The following is a 19944-nucleotide window of genomic DNA, read 5'->3' on the forward strand; positions in this document are numbered from 1 at the left end:
TGTAGAAATGTACATCATATGAGAAATCTCTGCAGCGCGTCGTATAGTTTCTTTTGGTCTCTATGTAGAATTACTACACAAACCAAAAGAGGTACATAGCAAGAATATTAAGTCGCATCATATGTAGAAATGCTTTACTGAGAATTCAGCTTCCACCCTAAGTTTCCGGCTAAATGCTTTACTGGGAATTCGGCTTCTACCCAACATCAAACTTCACATGATATAATAACATACACTTCACAAACATAGGCTCATCATAGTTTTACTATTTCATGACCCTGAGATTCAGAATCCCTTCTCCATATAACTTTAAATCTTACTGATCTTTAAAGTTCTCTTTAAGAAGTGCCAAACAAGCCAGAGTTTATTATCAGAACTTCTTGTGGCTTTTGACATTGTACATCTCTTTATTCTCTTCCTTTGGTTACTATTACCCTTTGCTCTCTCTGTTCATGGGCCACCTACAGTGACTTCAATGAATTTTCTACCACCAAACAATCCAGAGAAGTTCATGCATTTAACTGTTTGCCTCCCCCACCATGCCTTATTAAATACATAGGTTGGGATAAAGCCTTTCCTGAGGATGACAAAAGGGAATATGGTAACGAAGATAATAATGGCTCTATCTACCAAAGTGATTCCAAATGGAAAACACAATTACATTATTTCCTTGACTGTGGTTCAGTGGCTGTCTTCCATCTACAACATATGAGATAAAAACCAGTCTTTCCTATGATACAAAATCATCCATTGTCTAGAGACCCTGGCTTTCTCTGGCTTTCTCTCCAACTTGCTTTCCTACAGATTCTCTACCCATCTTGACTCTAGTCATACTGACAATCTATATGCTCATGTACCTTCCTTCCATGCAATTTTACAACTCTGTGCCATTACACACACTGGCCCTCTACCCTAGCTGGACAGCACTTCTAGTCCTCACCTGACATGTTCTTCGAGATGAGGCTTTAGAACTACCACGTTAGTGAGCCCTTCTTTAATTCACCCGGAGATTTATACTAACATCACACCCAATTCTTAGGACTCTGATATTTACTTCACTATAGTACAATCATATTTTTGTACTTACTAGTCTGCCTCCCTGGGACCTTCTTGAGGCTAACATCTTACTCATCTCTAAATCCCTAGTACCTAGAAAAATAATAGGTACCTTTAATAGATGTTTGATAAATGAATTCCTACTTTACAGTCTTGTAAGAATTAAATGTAATGCTGTTTTTAAAAATAGACCATAAACCATAAATCTCTAGGACATTAATTTTCAATGAGGGGGAGGTTTGCAATTTGAGAGGGGTCTGTATCAAAGAACTATAAAACCTAAGAAACAAAAGAAGTTATTTTTTTCTTTAGAAAGCATAACAGAATTACTAAATCCAGAAAATACAATTATTTTCCTTGTAAAGTACACTCATTATTTTAGGAAAACAATTATCTATTGAGGAATTAGTGGGTAAAACATAAAAACAAACAGGGTATTAAGATGATTATCTGCTGTCAATAATACGCTGAAGATAATATACACAAGATAAGGATATTTACTTGCTGTTTCTGTGTCTAAACGACTTTAAGCCTGATAATACTGCTATCAGAGAACAGTTTTTAAAGAGTCTAAATTCCAATAACTGGAAAGTGGTCATGTAAAAACTGCTTCTTTGGCAACTTAATATTCTTGCTATGTACCTCCTTTGGTTTGTGTAGTAATTCTACATAGAGACCAAAAAAAACTACACGACACACTGCAGAGATTTCTCATACTATTCCTTAGATGCATAGCACAATGAGAAAACCAGGCAATGATACAATGATGATCACTGAACATACTGGCAACTTCAAGTTCCTTTCTTTCATTCTACTCTAGAGAAATGGTTATAACACAAGAAGAAAAACTGGAGGTTTTTCCTTTAAGAAAGCAGTGAAAACAAACTCAATTCAAACTCAATTCTTGCCCTCTTGGGGCCCCTTCCAGTTCACTTAACCTAAAAATACTCATCCCCAAGCTCTTCTGGCCTCCTTAGTTATAATTCCTCCATTTTTCATAAGAAATATCTTACCATTGCAATCCACTTTTTTTTTTTTTTTTTTTTTGAGACGGAGTCTTGCTCTGTTGCCCAGGCTGGAGTGCAGTGGCGCAATCTCGGCTCACGGCAAGCGCCGCCTCCTGAGTTCACGCCGCCTCCCGGATTCACGCCATTCTCCTGCCTCAACCTCCCAAGTAGCTGGGACTACAGGCGCCCGCCACCGCACCTGGCTAATTTTTTGTATTTTTAGTAAAGATGGGTTTCACTGTGTTAGCCAGGATGGTCTTAATCTCCTGACCTTGTAATGTGCCCACCTCGGCCTCCCAAAGTGCTAGGATTACAGGCGTGAGCCACCGGGCCTGGCCACAGTCCACAGTCTTAATACCTAAAAGCAGGCAGGCTTACCCATCCCTGTTTATCAGTGGTCTCTACATATCAGAATTTCTGAAGTTCTAAAGTTCCGAGGTTCCACAATTCTAAAAGTTCTCTTGAAGATAGTAACTTTATTTGCCATAGAAACAAAATTATAGAGATTAGGTTCTCAAAGTAGTCCACAAATGCCAATTACATTACATAATTTTAAAGCAAAATAGATGTGCCAAGCTTTCTAGCCTAGATCCCTGCTCATGTAGCTCCCTCTGCCTAAAATATCCCTGCTTCTCCCATTCCACCTCCCTTCACCGTCACCTAACTTCTACTCATTCTTTAGGTCTGTTTAAATGTTACTCCCTCCAGCCTCCAGTAAACCCTTTTTTTTTTTTTTTTTTTTTTTTTTTTGAGACAAGGTCTCTTTCTGTCATCTAGGTTGGAGTGCAGTTGCACAATCGGCTCACCATAACCTTGAACTCCTGGGCTCAAGTGATCCTCCCACCTCAGTCACCTGAATAACTGGGACCACAGACTCACACCACCACACCCAGCTAATTTTTATTTTTTTGTAGAGACCCGACTCGGTATGTTGCCCAGGCTGGTCTTGAATTTCTGGCCTCAGACAATCTGCCTGCCTGGGCCTCCCAAAACATTGGAATTACAGACGTGAGCCACTGTACCCAGTCCCCTCCAGTATACCTTTCTAAACTAATTCTTCCATGATATACTAAAGCTATAAAATCCCCTGCTGTGTATTCTCTTAAGTGATAGGTATTTTACTTATCATATTTAAGGAAATTGCTTGTGTCTCTCTTCACTTGAATCAGTCCCTGAAAACAGACTGTGTTATCTCTTACAAGCTATTTTATTGCAGTGCCTGGTACACAGTGACACTGAAAAAAATAATCTGTTTAAAGACTATTCAGAATATTGTCCCCTGAGTGTTCTCCAGCATACAATGCTTTTTTCAAAGGACTATCTGTAGCTGCTTCTCACCACATTTTTACACATTCCCTTCTATTATGAATCCTTGATACCTGCCAAAATATCTGTCTAAAAAAGTTGGAATTAAAGAGAGTAAAATAAAGAAACCGACATATAACTTCATGAATAAATTTGAATCAGCCATCTATGATTATCATCAGTAACAGAAACAACTAAAAAGGCCATGTGTAGTGGCTCATGTCCGTAATCCCTGCACTTTGGGAGGCTGAGCAGGAGTGAACTGTTTCAGCCCAGGAGTTCAAGACCAGCCTAAGCCACATGGTGAAACCTCATCTCTACAAAAAACACCAAAGTTAGCCCAGTGTGGTGATGTGTGCCTGTAGTCCCAGCTACTAGGGAGGCTGAGGCAGGAGGATTGCTTGAACCCAGGAGGTCAAGGCTGCAGTAAGCCAGGATCGTGCCACTGCACTCCAGCTTGGGCAACAGAGTGGGACCCTGTCTCAAAAACAAAAAACAAACAAGAAAAAATACAGAAATATAGAAAAAACTTAACTATATTAATAAACTCTCAGTTAAAACCTATCTTCTTCATTTTTTACCACCTTACCTGGGTTAGGTTTTCACTAGAATGTGAATCATTACTTTCTTGACGGCCATAATGATGTTTTCGTTTCCACTCATGAACAGTCTGCTTATATGTGAAATCTGAAAGTAAATGTTCAGTTTTCTGCCTAGTTACATTTAATGTAACCTGGGAGCTTTCCAGGTATTCTTTTTCTTCCTGCTTAGTCTTCAACTTGTTAGAATCTAAATTGAAGACATTTTCTTCTACAAGTTTCTGGAGGGTGTCATGAGATTTTATAGGGATTTTGAAACTGATCTTCTGTCTTCTAGATTCCAAGGGTTCCTTCATTATCTTGTTGGAGTTATAATCCTGAGAAAATTGATTTCTCTTCCATTTCTCTAAGACACATTTTTCAGAATTGTCTCTAAATTTATTGTTTCTTTCTTTCTTGAGTTCTTTCATCTTCTCTCTCTGAACAAGTAAATGAGACCATTTATTTTCACTTGCCTCGCCTTCGGCTTTAAGTTTCACATCACTGGCAATCTTAGGACTACTAAGGCTTTTAATTCCATGGTCAAGCTTGCTCCTAGCATTTGTCAATTTGATATCTTTATGTTTAAAGTCTACACATTTATGTATGTCTCTTTTAGTTCCATTTGAAGAAGGACTCTGTGAAATAATTTGATTGTCATTTGAATTTGATGCTTCTTGGAGTTTAATAGGTCTTTGGGATGAAGAACTGATTTTTGGTCTCCTTCTGAGAGTGTCAATTTCTACACTCAATCTGTAAAGCAGCACAGAAACCTGGGTTACATTATAATTATACATAATGTTACACGCTATCATTTTAGTTAGAATAACAGAATTGGGCTGACATTAAGCTTCATAAAAAGTAAGAAATAGCTACATTAAGAATGAAGTGGAAAGGATTACTCACTTAATGGTGTTAGAATAATTAGTTTGTTATTTGCAAAAAAAAATTACAACTTTAAATAGTACCAAACATAAATTCCAAATGGATTAAATATTTAAGTGTAAAGTAATTATTATCATCATAATAATTTTGTACTTCATATTAAACCCTTAAAAACCAGTGAGTAAAAACAGAATGCATGTTTGATTTCTTTTTTTTTTTGAGACAGGTTCTCACTCTGCTGCCTAGGCTAGAGTGCAGTGATGCAAACATGGCTCACTGCAGCTTCAACCTCCCAGGCTCAGGCAATCCTCCTACCTCCCAGACTACCACGTAACTGGGACTACAGGAGCATGCCACCATGCCTAGCTAATTTTTGTAATTTTTTTGTAGTGACAAAGTTTTGCTATGTTGCCCAGGATGGTCTCGAACTCCTGGGCCCAAGAGATCCACTTGCCTTGGCCTCCCAAGGTGCTGGGATTACAGGTGTGAGCCACTGTACCCCGGCCTATCCGATTTCTCTTTTTCTTTTTTTGAGACAGCATCTCACTTTGTCACCCAGGCTGGAGTGCAGTGGCGTGATCTCGGCCCACTCCAAACTCAACATACCAGGCTCAAGAGATCCTCCCGCCTCAGCCCCCTGAGTAGCTGGCACTACAAGTGTACACTACCACATCTGGCTAATTTTTGTATTTTTTTTTTTTTAATGTAGAGACAGGGTTTTGCCATGTTGCCCAGGCTGGTCGAACCCCTGGGCTCAAGCCATCTGCCCACCTTAGCCTCCCCAGTGTGCTGAGGCTACAGGCATGAGCCACTACGCCCAGCCTGATTTCTTAATAGAGAACTTCCCAAACTTAAAAACAGTGGGATAAATAACAAAGGAAAACACTGATAATATGTGACTATTTACTTTAAAACCTTAGCGTATTAAAAATTAATTAAAATGTTAAGAACTAGGAAATGGTATTTGTTAGATGTACTAACTTCTAGCAAAATAATATGTTAATAAGCTTACTAGCCTTAGTAAATAAAAAGTTCATCAAAAACTACTATGATTCTAGAATAGGGCATAAACAAAAAATTAATAAAAGAAAATGGCTAATAAACATTTAAAAAAGTTTGACTTCTCTAGTAATCACAGACATGCTAATAATAACAATAACATACCATTTTCTTCTTCTTCTTTTTTTTTTTTTTTTTTTTTTGAGACAGAGTCTCACTTTGTCGCCAGGCTGGGTGCAGTGGCGCAATCTTGGCTTACCGCAACCTCCGCCTCCCAGGTTCAAGCGATTTCACTGCCTCAGCCTCCCAAGCAGCTGGAACTACAGGCACACACCATGACGCCCGGCTAGTTTTTTATATTTTAGTAGAGACGGGGTTTCACCATGTTGGCCAGGATGGTCTCGATCTGACCTCGTGATCTGCCTACCTCGGCCTCCCAAAGTGCTTGGATTATAGGTGTGAGCCACCACAGCTGGCCCATACCATTTTCTTCTATCAAATTAGCAAAGATTTTATAATAACATCAAATACTGACAAGGGGTTGTAAAATGGACACTCTCACATGTTGCTGGTAGAAATGTAAAACAACATAACAGTCCCACAAAGAAATCTGAATATAAACTAAAAACTCCAAAAATGGTCATTTTTTTACGTCTGGAATTCCCATTTTAGAAACCCATACCAAGGTGAAAAAAATCAGAAATGAAAAAAATATTCAGGATTACTTATAATAGCAAAACAATCAGGTACAAAGTAACTGCTAAAATTTTGGAAATGACTTTAAAAAGTGGTATATTCATATGATGGAATACTATAGTTTTTTTAAAAGGATGTTTATGAAAAGTCTTCTGTGACATAAAACATATCGAAAATCAAAAACAAGCAGGATACAAATCTGTACATATAATATGGTCTCAACACCTTAAACAAGCGTAGTAAAAACACCAGAGAGAAAGGCACTAAAATGTTAGAAACAGCAATAGCTAGAGGTGATAATTATATTTCAGTGCTTAATAAAAGTAGATATTACTTTGTAGTCAGAAAAAAAAGGGGAAAAATATCAAACACAATCTATTAATTTATATCAGTAAATCTGTGCCTTTTCAGTGCCATCACTCTGGCAGGCACCCAAGAGGCAGTAGAGGACACAGCAGATAGAGTCTTTACCCTCAGTTAGGTTACAGCCCAACAAGAGTGATACACTTAACAAGTGACTTCTCAAATAATTAATTATGTAAGAGCAAACCATAAACAGAGTTTTTATAAGAGTTTCACCTGAGTTTCCAGCACATATGCACGCATGAATGTAAGTATGTCTTTGCTTGTTTGACAGAGTCTCAATCTATCACCCAGGCTGAAGTTCAGTGGTGGCACGCGACTGTAGTCCCAGTTACTTGGGAGGCTGAGGTGGGAGGATCACTTAAGCCCAGGAGTTGGAGGCTGCAGTGAGCCGAGATTGTGCCACTGCACTCCAGCCTAGGCAACAGAGTGAGACCCTGTCTCAAAAAAAAAAAAAAAAAAAATGCCCTCTCCGCCTTCACTGCCACCATGGCACCCATGAAAAACCTTGTGGTAAAGGGGGGGCAAAAAAAAAAAAAAACAGGTTCTGAAGTTCACTCTTGATTGCATCCACCCCATAGAAGATGGAATCATGGATGCTGCCAATTTCCAGCAGTTTTTGCAAGAGAGGATCAAAGTGAACAGAAAAGCTAGGAATGTCGGTGGAGGGGTTGTGATCAAAAGGGCAAGGGCAAGATCACCATGACTTCCAAGACGCCTCTTCCTAAAAGGTATTTGAAATAAGAAATATTTGAAGAAGAACAATCTACGGGATTAGATGTGCGTAACTGCTAACAGCAAAAAGGGTTATGAATTACGTTACTTCCAAATTAACCAGGACGAACAAGAAGAGGAGATGAGGATTAAAATTCATTTACATGGAATATTTTATATGCGTTCTTGAATAAAACTTGGGAACCAAAATGGTGGTTCATCCTTGTATCTCTGCAGTATGGATTGAACAGAAAATTAGAAATCACAGTCAAAGGGCTTCATTTGGGCTGCCACGCACTCATTTGTAACTAGACTTTTTTTTTTTCTGTTTGAAAATTTCAATTCTTATGGCAATACCAGAATAGAAGGAGATGGTGACTTCAAGGGAACTGACAACCACTGGGCAGGTAGATAAGGGTGTGGAGATGTAGGCTGCAGATAGTCACTGTTTTATTTTAAAAAGTATGACTGTCAATCGTCTCTGGTGCTTTTCTCAAAAAAAGATTCAGCAATACAAGTGGGCTTCTCTCATTACTTAAAAGAAAACAAGTGACATCTGTCTAAGATTCCCTGTGGAAAATGACAGTGTCAATAAAATGCAGGTTTCTGGGCCCTTCATCTTACTTTCATTTTTTTATTACAAATTTGTCTTGATGTACACAGTTATGTATACTAATCATTTTCTTCCTATAGAAAGAAACTGTGCTCCTTCAGCTATGCTGCATAGTCCATCACCCACCATAAAAGGCTTGGAGAGAGACTGAAAAGTCCCAGGTTCTAAATTAAGTAAATATGTACAAGAATGAATTTACACATAATCTGTTTCTACAAGTCTTTGCAACAAACTGTCACTTTGGTTTCCAGCAGAGGGAGCCAGAGGAATAGAGCTTCCAGATGTGGCCTCCTGTGTGGGGCCCAGAGTTAGGGGCCCTTCAGGCCGAGAGCTCTGGAGGCTCTCCTGAATGCGGTGGCACGAAGAAGTGACTGGGAAACCTCCCATGCCAAGGAGACAGGAGGTGCCCAGGAAATAGCTGCTTCATGCTACTTAGGCCATGACTAGATTTAATGTCAGAAGTCATTGTACAAATATAGTGGTGTGCCTCAGTGCATGCAGAGGCTAGAGAACCACCAGAGGGGGCTACCAAAGTTAGGATGACAGAATTGTTGCAGTGACTTTGAAAGAGACCCTGATGGCTTGTGGTGCCCTTCAGAAATTTGAACAATAACGCAGAAGTGTCTGCTCTGTTTTAGAATTTACGGTGTATAAAATTCATGTTTTTAAAAGAGCTTGCCTACAGTTGGTTTCCACACCTGAAATTGTTGTGCTCTGAGAGTTGCGTAGCTGAAAATTCAATGTTCAAATTCTACCTTGGCTCCAATTTAACATTTGGTGCTTTGTGGATTGAGTTGAACATGCTGAGGCTTTGCAATTTCACTTGTGGTAATAACAACGCTAGCATTTTCTCTTTCTGTGCAAATTTCTTTGAAGCATAATTGCTTGCATATTTCTTCTCTGCCTTCAGAGAAGGCAGTTTCTTTTAAACTTCACTGAGGCATCAATAGCTCTTTGGCAATGTCCCTCACCAAGATCATTAACTATAAGTTTGTGCCTTGAGTTTACAAATTTTACTTGTGTGTTGCACTGATGCTCCCATGTAGTAATTTTTAGTTTAGTTGTAAAAAAAATTAATCCTGGGCTGAAGTTAGCATTTCAGTTCTAAAAAAAAAAAAAAGAAAAAAAAAATGTGTGTGTGTGTAGAGATGGGGTCTCACTACGTCGCCGAGGCTGGTCTCAAACTCCTGGCTTCAAGTCTTCCTCCCACCTCGGCCTCCCAAAGTGCTGGGAATACAGGTATGACCCAGTGTGTCCAGCTTCTTGCATATATATATTTTTTATTTTTATTTTTTTAAATTTTTTTATTTTTTTTGAGCTGGAGTCTCGCTGTGTCGCCCAGGCTGGAATGCAGTGGCGCAATCTCCGCTCACTGCAAGCACCGCCTTCTTGCTTTTATTTTTATTGCTAATACATTTCTATGTATTCAAACCATGGAACAGGAATTACAGAAATGGTGTGCTGTAACTGCCTTTCCCGATGATAAAATTATCTCTAGTTTTTCATCTGTATTATGGCTTTCACTATTTGCACACCAATTTCAGAAATTTCTCTAGAGTTGAATTAACAGGGATATTTCTACAAAACATTTTATATTTTACCCTCTTACATATCAATATAATATCAAGGGCCAAAAAATGTGCCCTTAAACAAAAGGTAACTAGTTTGAAGTCAAATAGTGTTTTAGAAATTAAAATTTTAAAAAAAGAAGGATATCAGTGTAAAAGGCCTTAAAATAGTTCAAAAAATGTAGCAAGGGATAGTCAACATAATATGAAATTAGTGCAAGAATATACTTCAACAGAGAATAACACAGAAGCAAAGTATCACCAAAAAACAGCAGATGATTCAGAAGAAAAACTGAAGAAAAGACAGAGGCAAGTTGAAATTTTTTGTTTTTGTTTTTTGTTTTTAGCAAACACTAACTGAGACTGTTGGGAAGCAGAACTTTTATTTATAATATTTAATGCTATCTTGTTTTCCCTTAATTGGAGAAACCTTGATCTTACCAAGTTTTATCGCACGTTATAACTTTGTATACTCCCCTATTAGCAGCAAGTACTTTCTGCACCAAAATTTCACTGAAATTTTTATCCAAAAAGTGCAGAAATTAAAGAATAATAATTTCCATTATTCTGACCATCATTCCCCAACTTCTCTAGCTATAACCACATACTGGTTAATAAACACGGTTTTAAAGCCATAACAATTCTGTAAGATACATACTCTCTTCATGGGTAATACATGAAAATGATTTATCCAAAATCTCTAATTTAGCCTCATAACTTACTTCAGTATCGTATGCAATGAAGTTATGCATCTTATAATCATGTGCCAAAATCAAACCACTTGAGATAAAAATGTACATTTTAGTGTCATTTACACAATAGTTTTCATAGACTTTTATTTCACCCAACTCTTTCTTAAATTTATAGTAATATTAAGAGAATTCTATAATCATAATCAGTGATATAGCTAGAGATATTTGCATGCAAAACAGTCCTCTTCAAAGTAAATTAAAAAAATTTTTAATCTGAATATTTAGTCTAATTCTAAACCAAAATAGTAAAATTAAAAACAAGAAATTTACCTTTTCTGTTCTTGTCTTCTTTTTATATTATAGTACAGAACATCTACATGATCTGATTTCTGAAATTTAAAAAAATAGTCTATCATTTAGGAAACATTAATTGTGCACTGGTACATATTTTTTCCCACAGTTTATGATAATGAATAGGCTGACACAATACTTTTAATTAATCCTTCCAATATTTTGGTGAGACACATATTATCATCATCCCCGTTTCACAAAACTCAAACAGAGGTAGGTATCTTCCTTAAAGTCACAGAGCAAGTCCGCAGCACAGCAGTTATCTGAAACTAGATCTGTCTGACTCTCTCTGCGCTACCGTCCTGTCTCTCTACGTACTCCAAGGAAACAGGGCCAAGCACAAGAAAGATGAGAGAGACACAAAATATAATCCATGTCCTAAAGAGCTTAGAGCTTATGGTTTTACATAAAATAATAAAGACAAGAGAAGTCGAACATGTACAAATAACCTACTATAAGGATGTAACTAAGTGTCAAAGCAGAAGAGTCAAAAAATGCTAAAACAGTTCAAAATATCAACCACCTAAAGAGGAAAGATACCTAGGAAAACAGGTGGACAAAATAACCATAAATAATAAAGCTTGAGAGATGGGTAAAAGAAGAAGGCATTCTAAGAAACTGAGGATAACTGGTATAAATTCAGCAGAAAGAAAAAAAAGACAGCCAAGAAAAGATGGCCTCTTTCAAGGAAAGAAGGGAAAACAACAAAAAAAAAAACCTGGATATGAACAAATTTGAGAGAGCCCTGAATGGCAAACAGTGAGTAAAGATTTTCAGCAGAGGAGAAATGGGATGAAATCGGTGTTTTAAGAAGGTTAACACTGCAAAAATAAATAGAAACCCAGCTTAACTATATGACAACAAGTAAATTCTTAAAACACAATTCTGCATCCCTGGAACTTCCACTACCTTATCTTATACCCACCACAACTACGTAGCTAACCTGGATACGTACATAACTTCAACTTGAATGTGGTAAGTACATTACCACTAACCTATGAATTAGTTTATTGTGTTTAATCTGCATCACTGTTTCTAATTATTTGTATGACAGTGGAAAGAACTCTGGACTTGGTTCTGTTGCTGTACACAGTTATGTGGCCTTGAAAAAGTCACTTAACCTTCTAGATTTCAGTTTCTGAATCTGAAAATGCAAACAATGTATCAGCCTCGGCTATCTCAAAAGGAGACAAATATAACCTTTGCGAGGCAGAGGCAGGCGGATCACTCGAGGTCAGGAGTTTGAGACCATCCTGGCCAGCAAGGTAAAACCCTGTCTCTACTAAAAATACAAACATTAGATGGACGTGGCAGTGCATGCCTGTAATCCCAGCTATTAAGGAGCCTAAGGCAGGAGAATCGCTTGAACACGGGTGGTAGAGGTTGCAGTGAGCTCAGGTGGCACCACTGCACTCCAGTCCGGGGCAGCAAAAAAAGACAAATATAACCATATATGTGAGAGGACTTAAAAACTGTCTAAATTTATAGCCGTGTTGTCTTATCCCACATGGCAGGGCCTAACAGTACAAGAAATAAAAAACTTGACAAATGGTTTGGTGAGAAGAAAGAAAACAACACTGACTTTCTATTGGCTATGAAAAAGTATAGGAGGAATTTATATCACAAATCCTCTGTCAATTAAAACTTTACTATAAATAACTTTTAGTTAGTTATGGTATCTAAACACTCACCCGTTTTCTCTTTTCTGATGAAACTGATCTTATAGAAGATGAACTAGTAGAACTTGCTGAGGTTTTTCTCTCTTTCTTGTCCTAAGAATGCCGTAAAGAAAACAAATTTTAAAAAGAACAAAATAAAGAACAGTATACACAGAACTATTTCATCACTAGTATTACAAATCAATATTTACATTCAATAATGAACTTTGGTGGGGAACAATGTTTACAGATACACAAACTTTGGTAAAAGGAAGGCGGATTCAACTAGAAGCCAGAACCCCTAAATGCTCACAAAATAGAGATGAGATAGGATACAGGTGTCAGAGCAGGAAGCCCGCTGACAGCTCAGATAAGATTGTTGTGAGGTGGCACTGCCATGGTGAGAGTCAGTCTTCTACAACGCAAAACCACACATCCACTTATTTTTCACTGGATTCTGAATTCAACAGACCTAGGACAAACTTGTTTGAAGTACCTATCACATGTCAAAGACATTCTAGACAGTGGAGAGAGATGAATGAAAAAATAATAACAGTTCTTCATGAAGGTCAAAATCTAGTACAGGAATTTACAAATAAACAAGTAATATATTTAGTGTGTCAGGTGATGCTATGGAAAAAAATTAAGCAGAGAAAGGAAACAGGAAGGGCTGGGAGTCAGTAAAGCAGAGAAAGGAAACAGGTAGGGCTGGAAGTCAGGAGTGGAGAAGATACACCATTTTAAACAGAGTAGTCAAACCACACTTACGAATTGACATCTGAATGGAGACCAAAATGAAGTGAAGAAACAAACCATTAGAATATTGAGGGAAAGAGTTTTTCAACTCAAAGGGAATGCCAGCAAGGGCAAATCCCCAGAGGCAGAAACATGCCTGCCTTGTTGGAACAGCAGCAAGGAGGCCATGGAGCAGAAAAGCAAATTATGCCAGGAGAGTGTCAGGGGGATGGGATGGGGAGAGGAGGCAGCTTTGTCAACCCTGGTAAGGATTTTGGCTTTTATTCTGGATGAACTGGAAAAACACTGGAAAGTACTTAGCAGAGGAATAACATGATTGGACTTATATTTTAATAGGACCACATTAGCTAGTGTGTTGAGAACAGACTATAAGGAAGCAAATGCAGAAGCAGGGAGGTCATTTTGGAAACTACTATAATAATTCAGGAAAACAAGGTGCTTGGATCATGGACATAACAGTAAAGGAGGTAGACTCTGCACACCAGTATACCTCGTTTTATTGTGCCTTGCTTTATTGTACTTCATAGATAATTGCATTATTTACAAATTGAAGGTTTGTGGCAAGTCCATTAGCACCATTTTTCCAACAGTATGTGCTCACTTCAGGTCTCTGTGTCACACTTCGGTAATTCTCACAATATTTCCAATGTTTTCATTGCTGTTATATTGCTATGGGACCTGTGTTCAACGATCTTTAATGTTATTATCACAGTTGCTTTGGGGTGCCACAAACTGCCCACATGAGACGGCAAACTTCACTGATAAATGTTGCGTGTGTTCTGTTTCACCAATCACCCATTCACCAGTCTCTCTCCCTCTCCTCAGGCCTCCTATTCCCTGAGACACAAGAATACTGAAATTAAGCCTATTAACGACCCAACAATGACCTCTAAGTGTTCAAGTGAAAGGAAGAAGTAAAAGTCTCTCACTTTAAATCAAAAGCTAGAATGGATTATGCTGACTGAGGAAGGTATGTCAAAAGCCAACACAGGCTGAAGGCTAGTCTTGTGCCAAACAATTAGACAAGTTATGAATGCAAAGGGAAAGTTATTGAAGGAAATTAAAAGCACTACTCCAGTGAACAAATAAATGATAAGAAAGCAAAACAGCCCTATTACTGATATTGGGCAAGTTTTGAGTGGTTTGGATAGAAAATCAAACCAGCCACAACGTTCCCTTTAGCCAAAGCCTAATCCAGAGCTAGGCCCTAACTCTATTCAACTCTGTGAAGGCTGACAGATGTGAGGAAGCTTCAGAAGAAAAGCTGGAAGCTAGCAGAGGTTGGTTCATGAGGTTTAAGGAATGAAGTAATCTCTGTAACATAAAAGTACAAGGTGAAACAGCAAGTGCTGATGTAGAAGCTACAGCAAGTTATCCAGAAAACCTAGTTGAGATCATTGATGAAGGTGGTTGCTACTCTAAACAGATTTTCAACATAGACAAACAGTGTTATATTGAAAGATGATGCCATCTAGGACTTTCATAGCTAGAGAGATGTCAATGCCTGGCTTCAATGGACAGGCTGACTCTGGTTAGGGGCTAATGCAGTTGGTGACTTTCAGTTGAAGCCAATACTTATCATTCAGAAAATCCTAGGTACCTTAAGAATGATGTTAAATCTGCTCTGCCTGTGTTCTAGAAATGAAACAATAAAGCCTGGATGACAGCACATGTATTTACAGCATGATTTACTGAATACCTTAAGCTCACTGTTGAAACCTACCGTTCAGGAAAAAAAAAAAAAAGATTCCTTTCAAAATATTACTGCTCACTGGTAATGCACCTGGTCACCCAAGAGTTCTGATGGAGATGTACAAAGAGATGAATGCTGTTTTCATGCCTGCTAATGCGACATCTATTCTGCAGTCCATATAGATCAAGGAGTAACTTCAACTTTCACATCTTATTATTTAAAAAATACATTTTGTAAGGCTATATAGCTGCCATAGACAGTGATTCCTCTGATGGATCCAGAAAAAGTAAATTGAAAACCTTTTAGAAAGGATTCCCCTTTCTAGATGTCATTTAGAACACTCATGATTCATGGCAGTAGGTCAAAATAGCAACATTAACAGGAGTTTGGAAAAGTCGATTCCAAACCTCATGAATGACTTTGAGCAGATTAAGACTTCAGTGGAGAAAATAACTGCAAGAGAACTAGAATTTGAAGGAGAGGTTGAAAATGTGCCTGAATTGCTACTACCTCATGATAAAACTTTAATGGGGGCCGCGTGGGGAGGCTCACGCCTGTAATCCCAGCACTTTGGGAGGCCGAGTTGGGCAGATCACAAGGTCAGGAGTTCAAGACCAGCCTGGCCAAAACAGTGAAACTCCATCTCTACTAAAAATATAGAAACATTACCCAGGCATGGTGGCAGGTGCCTGTAGTCCCATCTACTTGGGAGGCTGAGGCAGGAGAATCGCCTGAACCCAGGAGGCGGAGGTTGCAGTGGGCCAAGATCGCACCACTGCACTCCAGCCTGGGTGACACAGTGAGATTCTGTTTCAAAAAAAAAAAAAAAAAAAAAAAAAAGCTTTAATGGATTAGGAGTTGCTTCTTATAAATGAGCAATGAAACTGGTTTCTTGAGATTGATTTCTACTCCTGGTGAAGATGCTGTGCACACTGTTGAAATGAGAACAAATGATTAGAATAATATTATATAAACTTAATTGATAAAGCAGTGGTAGGGTTTGAGAGATTAACTCCAATTTTGAAAGTTCTGCTGTGAGTAAAATGTTGTCAAACCGAATTGCATGCTACAGAGAAATCTTTTGTGAAAGGAGAGTCAATGTGGCAAACTTCATCCACAGCACCCTATCCTTCAGTAATCACCACTCTGATCAGTCAGCAGCCATCAACATCAAGTCCCTCTAGCAGCAAAGATTATGATTCACTCAAGACTCAAATGATCGTTAGCATTTTTTTAGCAATGAAATATTTTTTAAATTTATTATTACTACTTTTAGAGATGGGCTCCTGCTCTGTTGCTCAGGCTGATGTGCAGTGGCACGATTCTCAGGCAGGAGGATCCCTTGAGCCTCAAACTCTTGGGCTCAAGGGATCCTCCTGCTTGAGCCTATAGTATTTTTAAATTAACATATGCACTTTTTTTAGACAGAATGCCATTGTACACTTAATAGACTACAGCACAGTATAAATGTAATTTTTATATGTACTGGGAAAACAAAAAATTCATGTGACTCACTTTACTGCAATATTTGCTTTACTGCACTGGTCTGGAACTGAACCCAAAATATCTCCAAGGTATGCCCATTATAAAAACAAAGCTCATAGAATTTGCTGATAGGTGCAGGCAGAGCACGATCACAAGGATTTCAGCCTAAGCAACTCAAAGAATGGAATCACAATTTAGTAAATTGGAAAAACAAAGCCTGGGTACCTGAAAGATTACAGTTTAATAAGATGAGGAGGAACTAGCAAAGGACACTGAGAAGCAGTCACCAATAAGGAGGAAAATCAAGAGAATATGGTATCTCTAAAGCGAGGTGAATTCCCTAGCAAGCAGACTCAGAGAAAAACAAAAAGCTTCATGAAAGTGTTTCGAGGAGAAGGTGTAATTAGCTATACCAAATACTGCTGATATGCCAAGTCAGATGAGGTCTTAGAAATGACCGATGGATTTAGCAACACAGAAACCACTGCTATAGGAGTGATAGAAAGAAAAAGTCTGACTAGAGTAGGTTTAAGAGGGAATGAGGGGTTAATTGCAAACAGCATGCCAGTTAATAACGGCAAATGGAGATGGGAAGTATATAAATTACACAGAGTACTGTATGGCCATGCTTCAGGGTTACCTTTCCAACTATTGCTATACCTACGAGACCAAATTAGTAATCAGAAAGTTAGTAAGTAAGCAACGAACAAACACCAAAAAGTACACTATCTGGAACTTCATCCAGGTCATGAAAAAGTCATAGGAACTAACCTGCTACCACAGAAATCACTTTTTTGTGAATATTTACCTTTGCCAGATTAGTCTCTCATCTTGGATGTAACACAGCATCAACACTCTCTAATACTGATGATCAACTATCCAGACCATTCAGAGAGTATGTAATAAAACCGATTACATGGTTTTTTTTTTGTTTTGCACTTTTGCTTCCTGGAGACAATACCCAGCTCATTTAATGAGATATCCTAAATTTCATTTACCAAAACACTACTACTTTTTTTCTTTTTTGAGACAGGATCTCACTCTGTCAGCCAGACTGGAGTGCAGTGGTACGAACATAGCTCACTTCAGCCTTGGTCTCTGTGGCTCAAGCGATCCTCCTCCCACCTCAGCTTCCTGAGTAGCTGAGAACACAGGTGCACACCATGTCGCCTAGGCTGGTCTTAAACTCCTGGGCTCAAGTGGTCCTCCTGCCTCCGCCTCCCAAAGTGCCAAGATTACAGGTATGATTCACCACACTCAGCCCCAAAACACTTCTTAAGGTAGTTTCTGAGAGAAAAAAGACATGGTAAGTACGTCTTCCCCACTATTAGCCTCAGCCACATAGCGCTGACCATTCTGACTGATGAGAACGCAATCCTAGCCAACGCTGAGGAAACTGAAAAAGGAGAAAACATGGAAAATGGTTCAATGTTGAATTATTGCTAAGAATGAGGGGATTTAGGGGGCTTAGAATTGAAGTCAGGAATACCTAAGCAAATTACTTACCTCTATATAACTAGTCTCTAAGCCTCAGTTTCTTCATCTGTGTAATTGGAATAATAGTACCCACCTCACACAGTTGTGAGGAATAAATAAAACAATGCAAGTAAAAAACAGGAAAAGTAAATGACTTTTCCTGGATCAGCTGGGCAGAACAAAATATTTACATAAATCATTATAGTAGTAAGGTGTATTTTTTTTCATTAAACAAAAATAAATTGTTAAAAAAGAAATGTATCTCTAGGTCAGTAAATCAAAATTCTTACTTTTTCACCAAAATTGGGTGATGAAGTGGTGGTGTCCTTCCTCTGAGACGTCTCTTTTTTCCCACAGGATTCTTTGCTGGACATCCTGAAAAGCTAACATAAACATTAAAAATACAGTTTTTTTTGCAATAAAAAAGAAAATAGAAATTTGTCTTCTTTCAGTTATATAAAGATTGGAGTTTTACAAAATGATCTTTTTTTTTTTTTTTTTTGAGATGCAGTCTCGCTCTGTCGCCCAGGCTGAAGTGCAGTGGCATGATCTCGGCTCACTGCAACCTCTGCCTACCGGGTTCAAGCAATTCTCCTGCCTCAGTCTCCTGAGTAGCTGAGATTACAGGCATGTGCCCCACCCCCTGCTAATTTTTGTATTTTTAGTAGAGACGGGGTTTCACCATGTTGGTCAGGCTGGTCTCAACCTCCTGACCTTGTGATCCGCCCACCTCCCAAAGTGCTGGGATTACCGGTGTGAGCCACTGCTCCCAGCACTATGATTACTATTTTTTAACCATTCCCAAGATGACAAGATTCTCTCACTATTCCACTTTTCTTCACTTACATTCTCCTTCAAAATTACCCATTCCTCTCCTTCAGCTTCATCTATCACCTTTCCAGGAAGGAGTCTCAAACCATGCCTTGATCCCTGACTTCTCACATAAGCATCAGATCACCATTTTCAACTGACTCCAGGTTGCTATATTCTGCACTACCTACATTTCAAAGCCAATTAGTCATAAGTTTCATTTTCCCGAAAACACCTTCAGTCATTCATTGAACAAGACTTTGGCACATCACACACTTTTTTTGAGTCTTGGTGTCATTACTCATAAAATAGATAACCCATCCCACAGGGTTTTTGAGGTACTCAAACAATGGATGTAAAATATATCTTGCGGCTGGGCACCTTGGCTCACTGTAATCTCAACACTTTGGGAGGCCGAGACAGGCAGATCAACTGAGGTCAGGAGTTCAACACCAGCGTGGCCAACATCATGAAACCTCGTCTTTACTAAAAATACACAATTAGCCAGGTGTGGTGGTGCATGCCTGTAATCAGAGGCTGAGGGAGGCGAATCGCTTGAACCTGGGAGGCGGAGGTTGTAGTGAGTCGAGATCGCACCACTGCACTCCAGCCTGGGTGACAAGTGCAAAACTCCATCTCAAAAATAAAAAAAAACATTAAAAAAAAACATACATATACATCTTGCATAGGTTGGTACACAGTAAGGTCTACATATATACTTGCTTGTATGGTTGTCTTTCTACTAGACCCTGAGCTCCTTGAGTATGCTGTACCAAAAACTTAGGTGCTCATAAATGCCTACTGAGTGAATAAACGAGTGAATTCTTCTTCCTTGTAATATTAACTCTTTCATTCTGAACCACTTCCAATTCGCTCACTGTAGTTCCTCTGTTCACTTCCCATCCCAGTCTCATTTTTCCAGCCCTGCTGTGGACCAAGTAAATACTGTCAGTGGATGACAGTATTGTGGGCTATCTCAGAAAAACACTTATGTTTATTCGGACAAATGTTTTATATTTGTACTAGTGTGAAACTCCTATCGATTTTATGCAAATCAAAACATAAACTAAATGAGGGGAGACTTCCTGTGCTGGCCAGTCTCCTGCTGGATGGCTCCTGATGATTCCTGATGCTTGGTAATCACACACTTACGTAATCCCCTACCACAATGAATAGGGGTGACCTGTGTAACCAATAAGATATTGCTACATAGTACTATGTGGCTAAATCATATAAGAC

The 19944-nt window shown here is 38.6% G+C and overlaps 1 protein-coding gene and 1 pseudogene across 14 annotated transcripts in view; one reads left to right on the forward strand and one right to left on the reverse strand.

The window, feature by feature from the left end:
* The window catches only part of SWT1 (SWT1 RNA endoribonuclease homolog), a 126687-nt gene that overhangs the window by 104707 nt on the left and 2036 nt on the right, over window positions 1-19944 (reverse strand). For 13 of the 14 annotated variants that reach the window (XR_007720470.1, XR_007720473.1, XM_050765566.1 and 10 more), the window contains exons 2-5: window positions 18186-18278; window positions 12519-12599; window positions 10807-10865; window positions 3958-4699 (exon numbers count right to left, since the gene is read on the reverse strand). Coding sequence is in view for 12 of the 14 variants with exons in the window: in XM_050765566.1 (XP_050621523.1) it covers window positions 3958-4699; window positions 10807-10865; window positions 12519-12599; window positions 18186-18269 (966 nt within the window). In the remaining 2 variants the exon portion in view is untranslated. The remainder of the gene's footprint in view (window positions 1-3957; window positions 4700-10806; window positions 10866-12518; window positions 12600-18185; window positions 18279-19944) is intronic. The other variant, XM_050765592.1, reaches the window with a different exon arrangement.
* Window positions 7167-7793, forward strand: LOC126951461 (60S ribosomal protein L22-like; annotated as a pseudogene).

This window comes from Macaca thibetana, chromosome 1, assembly GCF_024542745.1.
Source record: "Macaca thibetana thibetana isolate TM-01 chromosome 1, ASM2454274v1, whole genome shotgun sequence".
NCBI lineage: Eukaryota > Metazoa > Chordata > Mammalia > Primates > Cercopithecidae > Macaca > Macaca thibetana.